At 39.5% G+C, this 19,355-nt stretch overlaps 1 protein-coding gene across 11 annotated transcripts in view; it reads right to left on the reverse strand.

Annotated features, from left to right (window-relative positions):
- Positions 1–19,355, reverse strand: part of PLEKHA1 (pleckstrin homology domain containing A1) — a 39,572-nt gene that overhangs the window by 10,722 nt on the left and 9,495 nt on the right. For 10 of the 11 annotated variants that reach the window (XM_061458568.1, XM_061458570.1, XM_061458565.1 and 7 more), the window contains exons 2-7: positions 11,979–12,139; positions 8,698–8,754; positions 7,200–7,245; positions 5,163–5,260; positions 2,470–2,601; positions 838–981 (exon numbers count right to left, since the gene is read on the reverse strand). In XM_061458568.1, the coding sequence (XP_061314552.1) occupies positions 838–981; positions 2,470–2,601; positions 5,163–5,260; positions 7,200–7,245; positions 8,698–8,754; positions 11,979–12,119 (618 nt within the window). In that variant the 5' untranslated portion in view covers positions 12,120–12,139. Of the gene's footprint in view, positions 1–837; positions 982–2,469; positions 2,602–5,162; positions 5,261–7,199; positions 7,246–8,697; positions 8,755–11,978; positions 12,140–19,355 lie in introns of those variants that run through there. The other variant, XM_061458576.1, reaches the window with a different exon arrangement.

Genomic DNA, 19,355 nt, shown 5'->3' on the forward strand with positions numbered 1-19,355 from the left:
GGCAGGGACACCTTCCACTAGAGCAGGTTGCTCCAAGCCCTGTCCAGTTTATTTGTATGTGTGATGCTTACTAATATAGTGTCCCCGAAATAATTCTGCAAGATTCTGCCCTATTTAGACTGCTAAAATTAAAGATTCTGGAAGCTATTTCTGTTGTAAGAATTGTTCAGCAATCTCCTTTGAAACTGTAGCAACTCAGTGGCACAAATACCCACTGGGAATGTTAAAAGACATTAAAGGTTTTTAGTTTATTTTTTTAAATTTAAAAATAAGGAATGTTATAGAAGAAGCTTCATAATCCAAGATAAAATTAGCCTGAAAAGTCACGAAGCATCTTGCTTAATCTGAACTATCTGTTCCTTCTATTAGCAAGGCATCATGTGAATAGTTCCACTTGTGTTAGTCAGTCTGGCAGGTTGTATAATTCTTCCTCTGAGCTGCAACATTAGGTTTTTTTGAAGCATTTTAGTGATTTAAAAAGCATGCAGGCATTGCACTTCTGCCTTAATTTAGATGTTCTTATATGGATCTCTATATAACTGCAGGACAGAGTAATTCCTAGCTGCGTGCACTAACCATGATATGAAAGCCTCTGTGCACACACTTTTCCTCTCCAAGCATCTCCAACAACATAACACTGAAGAATGTTATGAAAAGAAGTAACACAGTAGTGAATTACATGCTACTGGAGGATGAGTTCTCTCTTAATAGCATCGGTTGTGCTGAAGTTACCAGCAATTATGTCTTTTTTGTTTAAATCATCTATTTTGTAAGTAAAACTACCACCTTAGGACTTTTGTTCTCAATTAATGAAACACACTGATCTCAAATACTTACCACTGCTCCTTGTTTTACACAGTAACCAGCTTTGATAATAGCATTATCTGGGGGATGCTTAGCAGAAAAATAAGGAAGGTGACTTTGCGACCGTTTCAAGTAATTACTATCACCCCCTTCACTGCACTCACTGGTTTCTTCTTTCTAGAAAAAAGCAGGAAAGTTCAGAACACTCAGGTTTTTTTTCTAAAGGTCAAAGAATAACTGTACTAGTTGTAATAGGGAAGAATTGCATCAGCCCATGCTCACAAATCCCATTTCTAATTTGTCTGAAAGGCCAAAATACTTCAACTGATACCTAAGACAAGTAATGAGACTCTCCAAAGGCTCTTGCCAAAGACTTGGCAAGCTCCATTTAGAAACTAAACCAAGATAGTGCTGGGTATCCTCAAACAATATTGACAGACACTCAATGAGGAACATTACAGACCTAAACCCAAGATACATCCGTGTACTTAGTGCAAACACACAACATGACTAAGGGCAAAACACTAGAGGTGGCTACATCAGAGAAAAAGCTATTTCTAGGACCATAAGACACATCAGAATTCACCAACTTAAAATCAGTTCAGGTGTATACGTGTAATTTACATGATATTGATCCAACCTAACTTTTCAGCTCAAGGAACTTCCAGAAACAGATCTAGGTCTGTATCTTTAACACTGCATACATTCTTCTTCCACAAGCTTGTCCACTCTCATGCTCGTGTCCCATTTTTGGCAAGGAGTACCTTATGTTTTATTACTCATTGAAAGAAGAATGTCTTTCCTTTGTTTCACCTGGTTACACCATTAGCTTTAGTTTAAAAGCCCATAGCTCTTATACTGGAACAGTTACACATGGACCAGTTATCCTTCAAATTTTACTCTGAACCTTTCCAGTTCTTGTTTTTAAGGTCAAAGATGGGATTTATACAGCAATAAAAACATTTGCTGTTTTGCTCCTTATTCTTTTTCTAGCAACTCCTAGTATTTGTGGGGCTTTTCCTCCACTGTTACTGAACATTAAGATGATGTTTTCAGAGTGTGACTGTAGATCTTACCTCTCAAGTGGAAACGGTTATTTCACAATCCAGTATTTTCTATAACAACTAGGATTGTTTTTCCCAAAATCCATTACATCATATTTATTTTCACTGAATCTCACTTCCTATCTTATTTGCCCATGCAGGCCATCTCATAAGGCCCTTCTGCAACAGTTTAATTTGCTGGCATTCTTATTAAATCTAATAATATTGTGTACATATAAGCAGCTGACATAATCTGTTGACATAATCACCTCCTTTTTTGCCCACTTTTCCTGGCAGTTAAACGAAGACAGAACTTTGGCATTGTTACCACCAACAGTTCATTTTACATACACAAGATGTTTTCAGCATACTAACCAATATCTGAGCAAAAACCACCCCAGTACTCAAGCAATTATTTGTAGTCTTGTATAATTCTTGTATAAAGGGAATAAAACCTTCTGTAAAGGGAATAAAATCCTCCCCCCCCCCCCAGTGAGTATCAGTAAGAGATGCACATCAAAATATAAGTGCTCAGAGCAAGCTATATCGTGATACATAACCTATTTGCTTGTCAAACAACAAAGCTTCCCCTATCAAATAACAGCCCACTTAAGGGTATTACCTGGGTAGGTGTAATGATAGGAACACCACCAACAATTTCTGTCCTGTATGAGACTTGCTTCTTTCCACCTGGGCTTTCAGCTTGACGATTTGCATTATCCATCTGACACAGAGGATCAGACTGCTTTGGTACCTGAAAGTAGAAAATGACAATTAACATAAGTTTTATGAAGATTTAAAAAAGCTCTGATCATTACTCAAGAATGTTTCATTTGTCTTTAAGGAGGATCTAACAAACGTCCTCTAATTGTAAAAGGCTAGGAACAGCTTACATGAACGCTTGTTGCAAAGGCTTTAGTTCTTGGAAGATCTGGTGGCAATAAGGACATTTCACCAGATGCCTTGACATCTAAAAATCTATTCCCAGCTTTGCCGTAAGTGCTATAGCTGATCTTCAAGAAGCACTGCTAATATGCAGAAGAGCTAGTTCTTTATTTTTCACTTCCTTTCAGTTTTAGTAGCAATTGCTTTAGACTGGGGATGCACCAGTGCCTGCAGAGCCAGCATGGTAAGGCCATAAATACGGAGTTACAGCATTGAGACTTGTGTCAAATAGGATGCCTGACCAGTGTGACATATGCACTTGGCATATGTACGTGCATATGTGTGACATATACACATGGTACTTCCAAGACTTGGCATGAAGACTGTGTACCTCCATGAATCCTGCATATATTGCTAAATTCTGTCCAAAATGAGCCTAACTGGCTTTAATTCTCTCAAACATGGAACCAAAGCAATCAAAACACCACAGGAATTTAATTTCCCAATAAGTGTTTTGATCTAAAATGTTTACTGAAATTTCTGAGTTTATGCAAGAAGTAAATATCTGCAATCCAGAAATGCACTGACTGGCCACCTAAGACATTTTTATTTATCATCTCCTTTCACCCCTAATGTTAATATAGTAAATTTAACTTGAACAAACAAAATGACTTCAACAAGAAGAGATCAAGAGTCTCACACCAAAATACCCTAGCCAGCAACCTGCTGGATATTTACACAGGACATCAGATTCCTTCAGAAAGAAGGGACATGCAAATCGTCTTTACACAGTGAATTACCATCCAGGAGTGTGGCACATTCAAAACTTGAAATTGAACTGATCTAAACAAAAACAAAGCTACTTTATAGTCTGCTGTGGTTCTAGTTCCTATGCCCAGGACTGCTTATTTTACAGAAAAACAACCTGCAAAGAAGTACAAATAGCCCTGAGAGCACCAATGTCAGCCTGGGACAGCTTCCCCCTGGCTAAGCGAAGGTGGCACTCAGCAGCTTGCTCAGCTGTGGCACTGGGCTCATTCTCACTTCCACCCTCCCCATAGACTTGCACAACACCCAGCTTTGCCAGCACAGGTAAAAGAGGGCCTCATTCACAGCCAAGTTTGGTGCTGAAAGAGAAGATTTTCTACTCCTGCACACAGATCATGGGCCTCAGCCTTTCAAGAGAAGGTGGTTGTAGCTGCAGCTTTATGGGTTAAGTGCTTCAGTTGTCACAAACTCTTACTTAAAATGTTACAGACCAACCCCACAACCACCTTCCAACAGGAATGCGTTTTCAAACAGCACTCAAACAGGTACACAATGTGCTAGACTGCAGAGGCTCATAGTTGTTTGGAAATTATCAGCACTCAGAATACTGAAAAATGCAAGAAATCTTGTAGGATTGCAAGCTACAGCAACTACTGCTCTTGTGAAAATTCAACACTGAATGATCTTGGTCCTTCAAAGACAAAAAATACTAATGACTTCACCAGCCATTTCGAATGCAAGTTAAACATATGACAACTATGTTGCCCACTAAATTCTAATGTGATGCCATTAATTCTTTATTTCACCCTGTTTCTTGAGCTGGCAACAGCTCAAGCCTGGTTGTGGTGTGTCCTCCTTATGAAAAACCCAAGTGAGAAGGCTCTGAGATTCTGTTCTTTTTATTTATTAATAGTAGTAACGTTTTTATACCTCAAAAGAAAGGGCTGCATTAAAACAATGCAAACAACTCACGGAAACATCCTTAGATAACTAAAAATGAGAAAGTTGATGACAACAAACATGAATGTGTGCACCCACGCTCAGAATCCCTTCTTTGTAAGGGAATGCTCTCAAAACAGTTGTCATCACTTCCCAAAACTGGACAGAAACAAAACCATTTCTTCTGCCTCCTGCAAAGACTCAGGTAATACGTGGGGTTTTCTATCATGTGATAACTAGCTGTCCTGATGCAAACCAGGAAAGTAATTTAATACTTATCAGAAGAATGCATTAATGTTTCTTTGACTGGATGTTACTTGAAATAAGGAAAGAGCCTTTGGAATGTGGCATAATGTGTTTGCTCAGTATTTTAGTGATACCTTAAGAAGCATTTTTGACAGCAGGCAAATGCATGTGTATCTTATCCCTGCCTGCAAGTGTCTGCTGGATATTTCAATTAATATTAAATGTGTAGTTAACTTTAAATGATTAAAACCATATGCTGTAATGAAAACAATAATCACATTTTTGTCCAATTTCCAAAGCAAAAAGTAAAATAAACTCAAGTTTGGGGGAGTTGTGCACAGTCTTTCAAGTCTTGGAAAGCCAAGCCAAGACTTGTTTGTAGACATAAAAACTACTGTAGCACAAAAAAAATGGAGGCAAAGCACATTTAAGCATCTTGAAACAGTCACCATTTGAAAGCACTGATAAAGCACTTACTGTGATTTTGGTAGCTTTGTTCAGAACATTCACCCATTCAACTAGGTCCTGCTGATCATTGGCTTGAAGAAAGTATTTTCTCATCCCTGCATTCATAACTGTTGAAAGCCATTGTGAAAAGTTAACAACCACTGAGATTTAAGAGCAAATTTAAGAACTTCATAAAAGATTTGATTTCAGATGAAAGATCCAGTTGTATTTCTTTCTAAAAAGTCATTTTAAGATATATCCATCCATTTGACAGGTTTCCTTTCTTCTGAAAGAACCCCTATTTTTCTTTTCTATTTTCTAAGCATCATACAGAATTTGTTCAAGTCTTTTTATTACATAAAAACAGCCTTGAATTTTATCAGAGCTTTCCACAGCTCCACTTCCCTTTTCTCAATTTCTGTAAGCAACAAAGTTTTATACTTGGGGACTTCTACCATTTCTCCTGTTAATCCTCTGACCAGTATCTGTTCTCCTTTGCAACAAACTCAATGTTACGATGATAACCGACTATTATTTTTTCTTTAAATGTGTGGAAAAATCAGTACTGATTACTAAGTATATGATGCTCAGGACCAAACAACTTTAAAATAGCCAGAACATAGAAGTTTATTTTACTCGAGTAACTTGCCAGAGAAAGTGTACTCTTAGTAAGTTGATTTATCTACCTGGCAACACCTAGCATACCTTTATCCAAAAAGGATAAACATATTTCTGTGTACCAGTAAAAACATCATGGTTAGTTTTCTCACAAATTCTAAGGAATTCTGTTGAAATTAGTTTTAGGGTGAAAAGTGACTAAAACCTTCCCAGAACTTTACAGTCTGCTCTACCTATAACATAACAGTTCTTCAGGTCATCGTTAACAGCAAACACATAGCAGAAACATGCTTTTTACTCTTCTATCACCTTTCTCCCCCAAGTGGATGAACCAAACATTATTAGATGCAGACATAAACTTAAAACACAGAACTATGTAATGAATTAACTGAAACAATTCCCAATATTTAAATAAAATGACAATAAATGTAATTTTTTCCTCTAAAAAGCATTGAAACCACTTTAATAAATCAGATTTATTCAAAGCTTTCAGCTAGCATCTTGCATCATTAAGGCTTTTTAGAGCTGGCCCACTGACAAGAGCAACTTTACACCTGATGAAGACAAACACCTCTCCGCATGCATGTGCAGAGGCAGCTGTAGATGGCACTGAACTAACACGCTAGGCACTAGTCTAGAATCCCTGAAGCCTTACACACAGGCGTGATTAGAGTTTCATGGGCTTCAATGCAGAGACTGCCTAAGTCTGGTGGAGTTGCCTTTTCTCAGCCTGTACAACACTTCACATGGTAAAGGACACCTTAAATAACTGTCTTAAACCTTCAGGCATTTTTAGTACCTACATCTCAGCTAGAAGTCTTCCATGAATGCAGCCGCATTCAGAAACAGAGCAGAGGCTGATTCCAGTCTCTACATAAACTTTTGTGACTGCCAATTGCTTGTCAAAACCCATGGAATTATATTAAATTCTGTACAAATTACATATAAGGGGTTTTTAGGATTCTCTAAAACTTTACTCAAGTTTAAACAAGTATCAAGAAACCTAGCAGGTACCCCAAAAGCAAATTCTTCTTCTTCAGTGCAGCAACAGAGGCTGAAATTTAACTTAAGAGCACTGGCTGACTGGATTTTTAGATGAATTAACTCTTTTATGAGTAATACAGATTGAAATAGCTAAATTACTTGTCTTCAGAGCTGACAGGCATGCCATGCTTCTGAAAGCACCCAGCATTTTCTATTAGCTTATTAATGCCTCAAAAATGTCAAGCATCTGAAAACCAGCTCTCACCTACTCCTCATTGAACTGCAACACGAAAAGCCACAAAAACACCTTATGAAGAAGCCAACATCTCCCTCATGTTAAAGAAGAAACAGTGAATATAAGTAATTTTAAAACTATACACTACCAGCTATACCTAGTGAATTACAGAACATTGTATTTGGTTTTGAAGAAAGTACTTGATGCACATGCTGTGTGCAAGAACTTACCAAAACAGAACTCTGCCTTTGGCCTTAGCTTAGTTGCATCGCTCACCTAGTAAGGAAATTCAGATTATAAATACCACTGTGCACACAAAATGTACATCAGATATCACATTTTTCTCTTTCAAGTGGCTACTTTTGAAGATGAGCAGCATAGCAAGTTTGCAAGATATAAAGATACACAGGCATAACAAAATATACTACATAAAATTCAGTTCAAGATGTGCAACCTATGGTAAGAGACAGCTTAAACCATACGTTCCTGTTCCTTAAGTTGAAGGATTCATTACCAAATGTTGAAATCTGGAAACATAGCACTTCTACTTTTACCACCTGTATTTTGAAGTTTTACATCTCAGCTGAACTGAAGATTCAAGGACATTTCATACTGTCAAGGACACCAGTGGTATTTTGGTTCATTAACATGAAAAGAATAGCAGCCACTTCAGGAGTCTCTAAAATGTTGCAGTGTTGGGGCAGAAGAGAAGCAAGAGTCTTGTTTTGAGAGAGGCATTGATATTTTTACATTACAGAGCACTTCTATCAAGGGTGAGAGAAAAGGCAAAGCAGCCTCTCACATCAAACCCCTTTTTTGGGCCAGGAACAGGAAAAAACACATACGACATAACTACAAGAACTATGGGAAGTTAGAGCATCCACCCAGGAGGCACATTTGAGCTGTGGCAAAGGTGCACACAGGCACAGGCGACCACCCCTGCTCCCATTAAAAGTGGGACACAAGGGTACAGATTTCTGAAGGGGACAACAGTGAGGTCTGGGGCAAAGAAAGCCCAGAAGAAGGAAACCAGGAAGGACATAAACAGGTCTCCACAGACATTTCTGTACTCATGATATAAGCAGCATGAATAGTATCTTTTACAAGAATAAGAAATAAAATGGAATGTGGGAAGATTCAGTACGACGACATGAAAAGCAAAGGAAAGATGAGAAATGAGCAGAAAACCAAGAGGAGGTCAATTATTTTTCTTCACTTATTTGTTAATACAGTTTCCACTACAAATTTAATAATGGAGATTTTCTTAGTTTTCTTTCAGACATAAAGAGTGTACATAAAGTGTAATGAACTAAGTAAAAATTAGAAACCTTGCTGTTCTATTAAAGAACATTATTACTTGCAAATTATCACACCTAAAGACTTAATCCTCCACTTCATAAAGAGCCTGTCTTTTCTGGAGGACTAATTGGAATTCAAATACTCATAAAAGAACTGAAACATACGGTTCAGAAATATTAATACCATGCAGCACAAAGAGCTGCCATTTGGAACCACAAAACAGACACAGACAACAGGGTAATTAGTCTGCTCTTATTTTAACCTGGTGCCATTGAAGTGTCTGTAACACTTCTCTAGAATTCAGGAGCACCAGACAAGCAAAAGGCTTTCCCATGCGCTATGTAAAAGGCATTTGAAGCTGTCTAAAGTTGAGGACTTCAGTAGTTCTCACTAGTAATTTAGCACCAAGTGTCTTATGTATTAGCTTACCTTTGAAATATAGGTAAGTTTAATGACTCCCACAGGTGGAGATCCAGAGGGAAGATTCTGCAACAAATCATGTTACAAAGTGAAACTAGTTTATACTCATCTCACAGTCAGTGTTTATGCATAAAAAGCAAGTAATTGCCCAAACAAAAAGAAAATCCTATGTGTTTTTATAGACAATACACAATGTATGCTTGGAACAGGATCTAAACTACTTGTTTATTGTACACACATCTGTTAATCAACTAAAAACAGAAAGACTGCTAGAAACAATACAAATAGTAATTGTTTCAGAGGTTTATGTATTTTACTGGAGGAAGAAGGATTCTTGCAGGTCTGCATCCAGGAAATCCGGAAAGGATACTTTTTCCTTAACAGATGGTGGAGTTTTATGTATTTTGACCAGGGCAGACGGAAGGGACAAGAAGTGACATTCATCTATTATGTTAGATACTTCAAAGGCTCTCTCACATATTTTCCAAATGGATTGAAAAATCACATCTTTTCATTTAATGCTAAAGTCATCGCAGGGAAAGACCACGCCACTTCCCAAAGCTGCAGGTAAGCCTCAGTATATATATCCAAAAATGGAGCTCTCTGTTGTTTTCACATCCTCGCTTAACATACTATTAGTCTTCACATTAGTGTTCACAATCAGCTAGTAGCTTACAAATACAAGAGTTAAAGAACTGAGCAACACAAAACATGGTTAACATTTTCATTCATTCTGATGGAAAAGTCTTCCTCATTCCTTTAAATAGAGTGTTGTTTTCCATTTACTTCTTTCATTGAATCCTAGAATGGTTTGGGTTGGAAGGGACCTTAAAGCTCATCCAGGTCCAAAGTCCTGCCACGGGCAGGGACACCTTCCACTAGAGCAGCTTGCTCCAAGCCCCTGTGTCCAACCTGGCCTTGAACACTGCCAGGGATGGGGCAGCCACAGCTTCTCTGGGCACCCTGTGCCAGCGCCTCAGCACCCTCACAGGGAAGAGCTTCTGCCTAAGAGCTCATCTCAGTCTCCCCTCTGGCAGGTTAAAGCCATGCCCCTTTTCCTGTCATGGTCCTTTATGCTGCAATATCATTCTTCCCACTACAGGCCTCCCCGGAAGCCCTAAGAATGATACTGCATCTGCTCACTGATCCTTTCCCCAGCTGAAGTGCTCTTCCCTATTCCATAGCGCCTAACGTACATCCCAAAGAGGAGCTTTAATGCTACCTACAGGCAGAAAGACAGACGCATACTGGTTTATACTACATGCATATTTCAACAGTAACAAGTAGGTTCTCACTATAGGCTTACCATAGACTGGTACCACTGAAATTCATAAAAAATAATTCCTTTCATTCTGCCCAAATAAATTAAACTTTTACTTTATCCAACATATTTACACCCCAGCATATACCAGTTTTATATTAGGACAGTAGTGCGGTTACTGGGGGGCTTAAAACCATTATTTTCACAGCTACAAACAGAGCACTTCTATCAGCAACAAGGAGCGCAGTGAAGTTCTGCACACGCTGTAGACTCATCTTACATGAAGAGTTTCAGCACTTCAAGGATTTAGAGTTGTCTCCAACATAGTTGCTCTATAAAAACCCCACTGCTCTTCAAAACTAGAACAGTGGAAGAACATCAAGCAGCTTCAGCGTGCCTCTTGCAAGGCACCCTTTCATTTGTATGTGGATGCTAACATTATAAAATACATAAGAAAGCCTAAATTAAAACCTCTATGAGCTGTGCAATGCAAATATTAGTGTTAAAGCCCTGAAGAATTTCAATTTCTACAGCATTTCAAGTTTTTGCCCACATGCCCTGCTTAGTTCACAGGAGAACGGAAGAAAAGGATTGCTTTGTCTCATTCGCTGAGATCAAACGTTTGATCTCAGCGTTTGATCTCTTCTTTCCAGAAATTCTTTCTTCTTTCTCCTCAGTAAGAACTGCTGAATGCTTCAGTCACAAGTCACATTCATGGGGCTGCTCACTGTTTAAATGTCTTTTTTTGCGGTTTGGTTCCTTTGAACAGTAGATTTCTACTGCGTTTTAACTCTGGTCTTCCTGGCAGAATGGTACACGAGTATTCTCCTGGCAGAGTGACCCAGATCCTGTGCTTTCACTGTCTCTGTACCCAAACCTTAAGCTATTATCTGTTCTCCTCTGTGCTAGAAAACACACTGATGCATTTACACTGTAAAATCAGCTTTTACATAAAGGATGCTCTTCATCATGATGGATACAAGCTTTCCTCATTCATCTATCATTCATGCTGTACTGAAACTGGAACAACATTAGAAATTGCTTTTCAATGACTGGTTTTCTTGACGTAAAGTAATGTGAAACACGTAACTGACCCATGTAAGGAAAACTGCACAGTTCCACAAAAGGTTACAGGTGAATTACAAGATATGTGTAGTGAAACAAGTATGTATCATACAGCACTAACTAGTGCCTGAGAGAACCTGTAATGGTCAAGGCACTAAATATACAGTACATCATGATTCAAAACTAAGGACCGATTTCTACATGTGATCAAATTCAGATTCCTGTCTTATCCCTAAATCTCCTGTCAATATTTAGATTCCACATATTGAGAATTCACTGATGTTCATAGAATCATAGAATTGTTTGAGTTGGAAAGGCCCTTAAGATCACCAGTTCCAACCCCTGCCATGGACAGGGAAGCCTTAGACTAGACCATGTTGCCCAACGCAATGTCAAACCTGGCTTTGAACACTGCCAGGGACAGAGCATTCACAACTTCCTTGGGCAACCCATTCCAGTGCCTCACTATCCTCACAGGAAAAAACTTCTTTATATCTAACCTGAACTTCCCCTGTTTAAGTTTGAACCCGTCACCCCTTGTCCTATTGCTACAGTCCCTGATGAAGAGTCCCTCCCCAGCATCCTTGTAGCCCCACTTCCAGAAACTGGAAGGCTGCTATGAGGTCTCCACGCAGCCTTCTCTTCTCCAGGCTGAACAGCCCCAATTTTCTCAGCCTGTTTTCATACAGGAGGCAATTCACTGATGCACAAGTTTCTGTTAATGTTTCACTATTAAGTGCAATTGGTAATGTTTTACATAGAAATATGAACTATATTTTTTCTTTTAAAGATTGCACATACAAGAAACACCAATTTACAACTCTTTCATTTATGTTACATTTTCCCCCCCTTGCTTCCAGGTCTATAGGACAATACTAAACCCCATTTTTCTTAAGTAAATTTGTTCATCTGAAAACATGGAAATGGGGAGAGAGCCAAGAAATTCCTGCCAAGAACACCTCACCTGTGGGTTATCCATGTACCACACCAGACTGTCTTCTCGTGTGTCCAGAATGAAGTACCGCCGCAGAAACTTCCCACTATTCTCATTTTCTTCAATATCCAAGAATCCACAGATGCGATTCTGACGATCCACATAAGGCATTTCTGACCCTGGACATCACACTGCAGAACAAAAAGCAGAGAAGTCAAGCAAAGTTCCTCCTTACTAATTTTAAGCCTGCTCTATGCCTACCCACGACATTTTGAGCAGTTTCAATTCGTACCTTAAAGAAGTTTCTAAAGAACATTAAGTGAAGCGTAGCTGTTTCCCCCCTGCTATCACCACTGGGTTTTTAGATAGGTCTCTCCTACTTCTCTGAAGCATATACTTAGGATATCTAATACCCTAAGTTCAAAGACACAAGTGGTAAGTAGTTGATAGGCATCAAGACTAGGTTCTACAAGATCACTACAGAGTAATCAAACATTCTCCCCCCCCAGCTTGCACAAAGTTGAGCTAATGCTTGGTTTACACTTCCTTCTTCCACACTGCCTTTCATGGTCAAGAAAAGATTTTTGTCAGCAGCTCTACTGCCAGTGTTGATTTCTCTTATTTTGCTTAGGCAAATTCAACAAAAAGGCTTTCAGAAACATTGCTCACATTTTTCTCCTCTCCTACAAAGGGAACTTCATGGCTAATGAGGTCTAAGAACAGCCAAGTTTTCATCCTTACACATTAAATAATAATCAAAATGAAGTTGTAAACGCAGCAGCAAAGATGTGAAGGCACTTGCTAGGTCAAAACTGAACTCCTCCATATCCATGTGGTACTAAGGTTGAGGGTTGTAGGCTTGGGTTTGATTTTATTTTGGGGTTTGGTGGGGGGAGGCTTGCCTTTTTAGCTGTTTTGCTTTAAACAAATAAGAGCTATAAATCTATCCTGCTGACCACCTTTTCTCATTTTGCCTGCTTCACCTTTTATGGCTCTGTCTTGCTGCAGGCTATTGCATCACGGTTTCTTGCTTCCTTTTATTTTACAGGACAGTTATTTTACCTTCAGAGCCATGTAAGACCAAAGGGAAATTTGCATACTCAGCTAAAAATGGCAATAACTCAACATTTAAGTATGATAAAAATCAGGCCGGTGGCAATCTTTCTCAGGGCAGGGAAGAAACAATTCAGTCTTCTTTCCATTTTGTTACAAACCCCAGAAATACAGTACATAACTCAGAAATACTACAGGTCAAAAAATATTAAACATGAGCCATAGAAGGTTTAAGCACTTCACACTTTTCATAACAGCTTCCAGCTTTCACTGTGTAAGATGGAATTTCCTTTTTAATATTCCTTAAAATTGTCTACCTTTATTTCCTTAAAGTTATTCAATTTAAACATAGTTATATACACACACACACGAGGCAGGCACCTGATAACTATCTGTAGCTATTGATATACCACAGTAAAACATGATATATGGTTTCTAAAGTGGTTGGGGGAATCAGGTATGCAGATAAGCATACATTTATTTGGGGGGGGATCAGATACACAAACATATAGATACATGCTTGTTTTTACAGCTGTCATTTTATATGACTAAGTAGAATACCAGTCAAATTTTGCTTCAATTACTTTGAGAAACATTTTTCTTTAAATCTATTATTATGAATTTGATACCATACTGCACAATTTTAAGTCATTTAACTCAATCTGTAAACTAACTAAGCCTTTTTGTACCCAACACCAAACTAATCCTCTGATGTATCAGAGCATCAAGTTTGGCATTAGGGATCAGATCTACCAATCTCAATTCAGTAGTTGAAGAGATTATACTATCGTGGTGATGACAGACTATTAGAAACATTAGTGGTTTGAGTGGTTTTTAATATAAGCTGTTAAATTCTGAAGTTAAATGCATTCTTGTGTATAACAAAGTTAACACACTTTGTACTGAGATGCAAGACATTCTCTATATAGCTACAAGGACATTAGTTGTGTATAACCACTCCATTAAGTGCCACACTGCTTTTTCTTTCTGTGTCCATAAGGTTTATCTCCATACTTAAGGTCTGCATTTAGGTTTAAATCTTCAAAGGCATAGGGCTGTTCAGTAAAGTAACAAAATCTTCTAAGCTAATCTAAATTTTACTGCTATGTTCCTCACAATTGAAACATTGCAGATCTAAGCTAAGCTCTGTAACCAAGTTATAAGTAACAGCAAACCAAAACACTTGAGCACTCTTAAGAAAATAGCATAATTATAATGAACATTCACATGCTGGCTCTTGGGATCACTTCACACTGAAACAACATCTCACCAAAAGCACATCCGGAGCTAGGGGCAAGCTTAAGGGTAGATGTGCTCTAAATGAGACCTCTAAACTGGCAGAACTTGGCATTCCACGTTGTTTCCATTTAAATGACTATATAAATTGTCACCTACCAGTATTGTCCTAAGCTGTGTCTGGTGGTCCCTCAACCAGATATACAGCCCTGCCAGGACACCATTTCAGCCTAATATCAACAGCTTCTGAAGCCCAGAAAAGCGCCGTGCCTAAAAAAAGCCAGTATTCGTGGCTGGTTTCCTGTTTGAGCAGGCTCAAGCTGTGCTGTCTGCGGATGTGAAGAAAATGAAATAATGAAAACTTGGGTTTGAAACAAGACACAAACTGATTTAAGAGTTCTTGGAGAAAAGAAACTGAATTTTCAAAGCACTTTTCCCCTAGAGGAGAACCTATGTTTCAAAAAACCTTTTAAGAAAATGAAAGGAGGATACTCATAATGCTCCATTTTAAGCATACACTTAGCTAAACTACTCCAATAGTTAACAGGACAAAACACAAAAATCAAGATGCTTTCTCTTCTTGGTCAATAAATCAATTTTCTTAGGAAAAACACCCCTAAATTCATACAGGTTTTCTATTTCAATAGAAACCATTTCTAGCCTACAAAATGACACTATTTGCAGTTCCTCTGTCCTCTAATGAAAATACAGATAAACTAACATGAACTGCAAAATTTCAGTTGTGTAATACTGCTTTCCTCAGATCAGTCTGAAATTCCCCATGGGATTACTGACCTCTACTGGACTGATGCTCTTGAAGAATAAGAAATAAAGCTAGAGGATTTTTTCTTATTATGAAATTAAAATCAAACAAAATCCTGCAATTGTTTTCCAGTTTTAAAAGTCTGCTTCCACCACATCACACCTTGGCAGGATTCCACTGTAAATTAATACCAATTCCATTCAGCATTCATTAACCAACCACAAGCTGTAGTGCACATATAAAACAAATCAATTTGTGCCTTTCTTCCAGTTCCTAAAGCAACTGAACACCCATGACAAAACCACCACTACAATAAATGCCCTTCCTGGCAACTCCAGAGAGACCAAAAAAGCAGCAACGATGGAATTACCACATTACTTCTAAAGATTCACAAAAGGAATAGCAGAACTCCAACGTTAATTCCTCAGGGTTGGAAATGTGGCTGGAACAGCATCAACCTAACAACACACTTGAAAGGGTCTTCAGGATAAAGATCCTGTCTTACACAGAGATTTCTTTTTAATGAATTATTATTTCAGGTGATTATAAAGCTGAAATCTCCAGGTCTGTGGATGTTTTACAGCTCTTACCACATGCACAAGTAGTTATTTTCTGCAGCACAGAACAGTGCAGTAAATCTTCTGCCCCCTTTTAAATCCAATATTATAAAAATATCATGATTTCTTAGAAAGAAAAGCTGCAGGCATCGAACCTGTAACACATCACATACAATTTCATTTTGCCTTCCCTCCCCAGGGAGCAGGGGAGGGAGGAGGTGTGGGTCAATGACTTAGTGCTACTTCACATAAAGTATCCCTGTGGCTCATTCCTTCTTGGTTCTTACCATAATCCACCAGAAGCTAAAATACTGTGTATATTGACGCTGCTATGTAAGAATGCAGAAAACTCTCAGCTCCTTAAAACCCCTTCTTGGATGGCTGTGCTCTAATCCAAACAGGTCTCACTTATTTCTGAAGCCTTACTTCCCTCTTTCCAGCAGCAATGTATTAATATAAGTAGGTACATACCTCACCAGCCCAGCTTCTCCCTGATTTCCCCCTTCTTTTCGTCTGAGAAAAGATTTCTCAAAATTTCTATCACAAACTGAAGGCTGCCCAGCCTCCTGGGCACCACTCTAAATAAAACCCACAGCTCACCTTCTCCCTGTCTCTCGCTGTGAATGCATGACTGCACAAGCAGAACCTGCAGAGGCACACAAGGATCTCTCTTTCACCATTTATAACACATTGCTTCAGCTTAACTTCTATTTTTAGTTTCACACCAGCACCTGTTCTTGAGTTCACCTCCTTCACAGGCTGCCTGCAGCCTCTGTATCTCCAAGTACAAAGTCTATACAAGGCTATTAAGTGGCATGCAAGGTAATATTTCTACAGCCCAATCTCTCCTTTGACAGCTAAGGCTCAACTGGGGTTTACAAGGATGCTGGAGAGGGACTCTTCATCAGGAACTGTAGTGACAGGACAAGGGGTGATGGGTTCAAACTGCAACAAGGGTGATTTAGGTTGGATAAAAGGAAGAAGTTCTTCCCTGTGAGGGTGGTGAGGTGCTGGCACAGATTGCCCAGAGAAGTGGTAAATGCTCCATCCCTGGCAGTGTTCAAGGCCAGGTTGGACACAGGGGCTTGAGCAACATGGTGTCCCTGCCCACAGCTGGGGGTTGGAACTGGATGATCTTAAGGTCCTTGCCAACCCTAACTATCCTATGATTCTATGAATTCCTACAAGTAAGCATAACCCATGGACCACCAGCTTGCTAAAGAAACTGGAACTTCATACAAATAAAAGACCATTAAATAGGGTTTGCGCTACCCACCTGAAAGCTTGAGCAATAAAGCAAGATGAGCACTGCTGCTTAATACCTTTTAGCTTTATTTTACACTTGCATTCCCCAAGCTTTCTGTATAATTTTATCATCATTATTTTTTCTTTAGAGTAACATTTCTACTTCCTGCTTTATTAGTGTATGGGCATTCTGAACTCTGGATTTAACCCACCACAGGAGATGACTTCGGGGTTCCTTTTCTATGAGCTAAGAAGATTAAGAAACATACATTACCTACTTAGTCATCTCTTTGAAATGATGAACAGCATTCATAAAACTATGACTTGATAAACATGAAATGATGCCATGAATCATGCCCATCCCTCCTCCCCAACCCCCTTTTTAAGCTCTGCTATTGACACTAGCTCCATGGCCCCAAATGGAAGGCAAGCAGCATCCCAGCAATCCCCAGGCCTTCCTGCACTTCCAGGGACAGCTTCATTATTGAGTGTTCTTGGCTTTTGCCTAAGCAATTACTATCAGCTTCCTGCTGTAAATCAGCTACTCTCTAGTTGGTCATCTCATTTACTGGCCATTTACTCCATTTACTGACTCCCAAGGGTAAGGGATGAGTTCAGACTGTCCTGCTGATACCCTGAAGAATGAAATGCAATGAAAGCTTTCGTCTTGCATGCAATCAGGACAACAAAGAAGGAAGGGAAAAAATCCAACCCTGAGATAAGCAGCTCAGAACAGCCTCAGAAAACAAGTCATATAAATCTTCCAGGACAGTTGTTCAAACACCTTCATTTTCAGCCCCTGAAACCCTTCGAGGAGAGGCAGAACACTGCACAGATAATTTAAACTGAGAGACAATGTCTCTGCTCATCTTTCACAAACCCCTTAAAGACACAATCTGCTAAATACTCAAAACATGACAGAAAAACACTAATCCAGGAGCTGGAGAGATGGTTTGGGGGTATTTCTGATGACAACCAAAAATAATTTAGAATCATAGAATAGTTAGGGTTGGAAAGGACCTTAAGATCACCAAGTTCCAACCCCCCTGCCATGGGCAGGGACACCTCACACTAAACCATCTCACCCAAGGCTCTGTCCAACCTGGCCTTGAACACCACCAGGGATGGAGCATTCACAACCTCCCTGGGCAACCCATTCCAGTGCCTCACCACCCTTACAGGAAAGAATTTCTTCCTTATATCCAATCTAAACTTCCCCTGTTTCAGTTTTAACCCGTTACCCCTTGTCCTATCACTACAGTCCCTAATGAAGAGTCCCTCCCCAGCATCCCTATAGGCCCCCTTCAGATACTGGAAGGCTGCTATGAGGTCTCCATGCAGCCTTCTCTTCTCCAGGCTGAACAGCCCCAACTTTCTCAGCCTGTCTTCATACAGGAGGTGCTCCAGTCCCCTGATCATCCTCGTGGCCTCCTCTAGACTTGTTCCAACAGTTCCATGTCCTTTTTATGCTGAGGACACCAGAACTGCACACAATACTCCAGGTGAGGTCTCCCGAGAGCAGAGTAGAGGGGCAGGATCACCTCCTTCGACCTGCTGGTCACGCTCCTTTTGATGCAGCCCAGGATACGGTTGCTTTCTGGGCTGCAAGCACACACTGAAGCCGGCTAATGTTCATTTTCTCATCAACCAACACCCCCAAGTCCTTCTCCTCAGGGCTGCTCTGAATCTCTTCTCTGCCCAACCTGTACCTGTTCCTGGGATTGCTCCGACCCATTAGGACTGACTGTTTAAAAAGTACCCAAAGATCCTTTACTAAACCGTTTTTATTCTGGAGGGCACAACAGGCACTGTGTGCTTCTGTTAAGCAGAGAAGACATGACTTCGATTTGCTAGAAGCGTATGAAACTATTAGCAATGTTTTAACTACATCTATAAATGAGAACTGGAAGTCTCCAAATTTAGATTCCAAAGTGGTCAAGAAGAAGAAAAAAAGCAGCTGCAAAAGGCCAGTATTCACCTGGAAGAGAATTCCAAAGCATAAGAAGTTAACCTTCAATATTAAACAATATGAAATAAGTACAAGTAGCACTAACCTCTCCTATCCCTGATCAAACTATGGGGCATATCAAACAATGCATCCCTATTCCAGTACCTGACACAACCTCCAGCCAGGCCACAACCTAGAAGAATCATCATTTGCACTGATGAATCATCTAACAAACTAGCAGCCTTTATCTTGCACTTAAGTCTGAGTAAGACGTCATCTTGTCCTCAAAATGCATCTGATCTGAAAGACTTGCTAAATCAGGGTAAGCCAACTATTTCCTCTTTTTAAATGTACTTCTTCAAGTCAAAAGACTGTAATTTTATTCATAGAATCACTAAATGGTTGGGGTTGGAAGGGACCTTAAAGCTCATCCAGTTCCAACCCCCTGTCACAGGCAGGGACACCTTCATCTTGACCAGGCTGCTCCAAGCCCCATCCAGCCTGGCCTTGAACACTGCCAGGGATGGGGCAGCCATATTACATATTATCTACTACCTAAATTCCACAGCATTAATCCCAGCTGCTTTCACCATGCATATTTAACC

This window comes from Pezoporus flaviventris, unplaced genomic scaffold, assembly GCF_033815535.1.
Source record: "Pezoporus flaviventris isolate CSIRO_AGI_PZ_B2104156 unplaced genomic scaffold, CSIRO_AGI_Pfla_v1 ptg000029l, whole genome shotgun sequence".
NCBI lineage: Eukaryota > Metazoa > Chordata > Aves > Psittaciformes > Psittacidae > Pezoporus > Pezoporus flaviventris.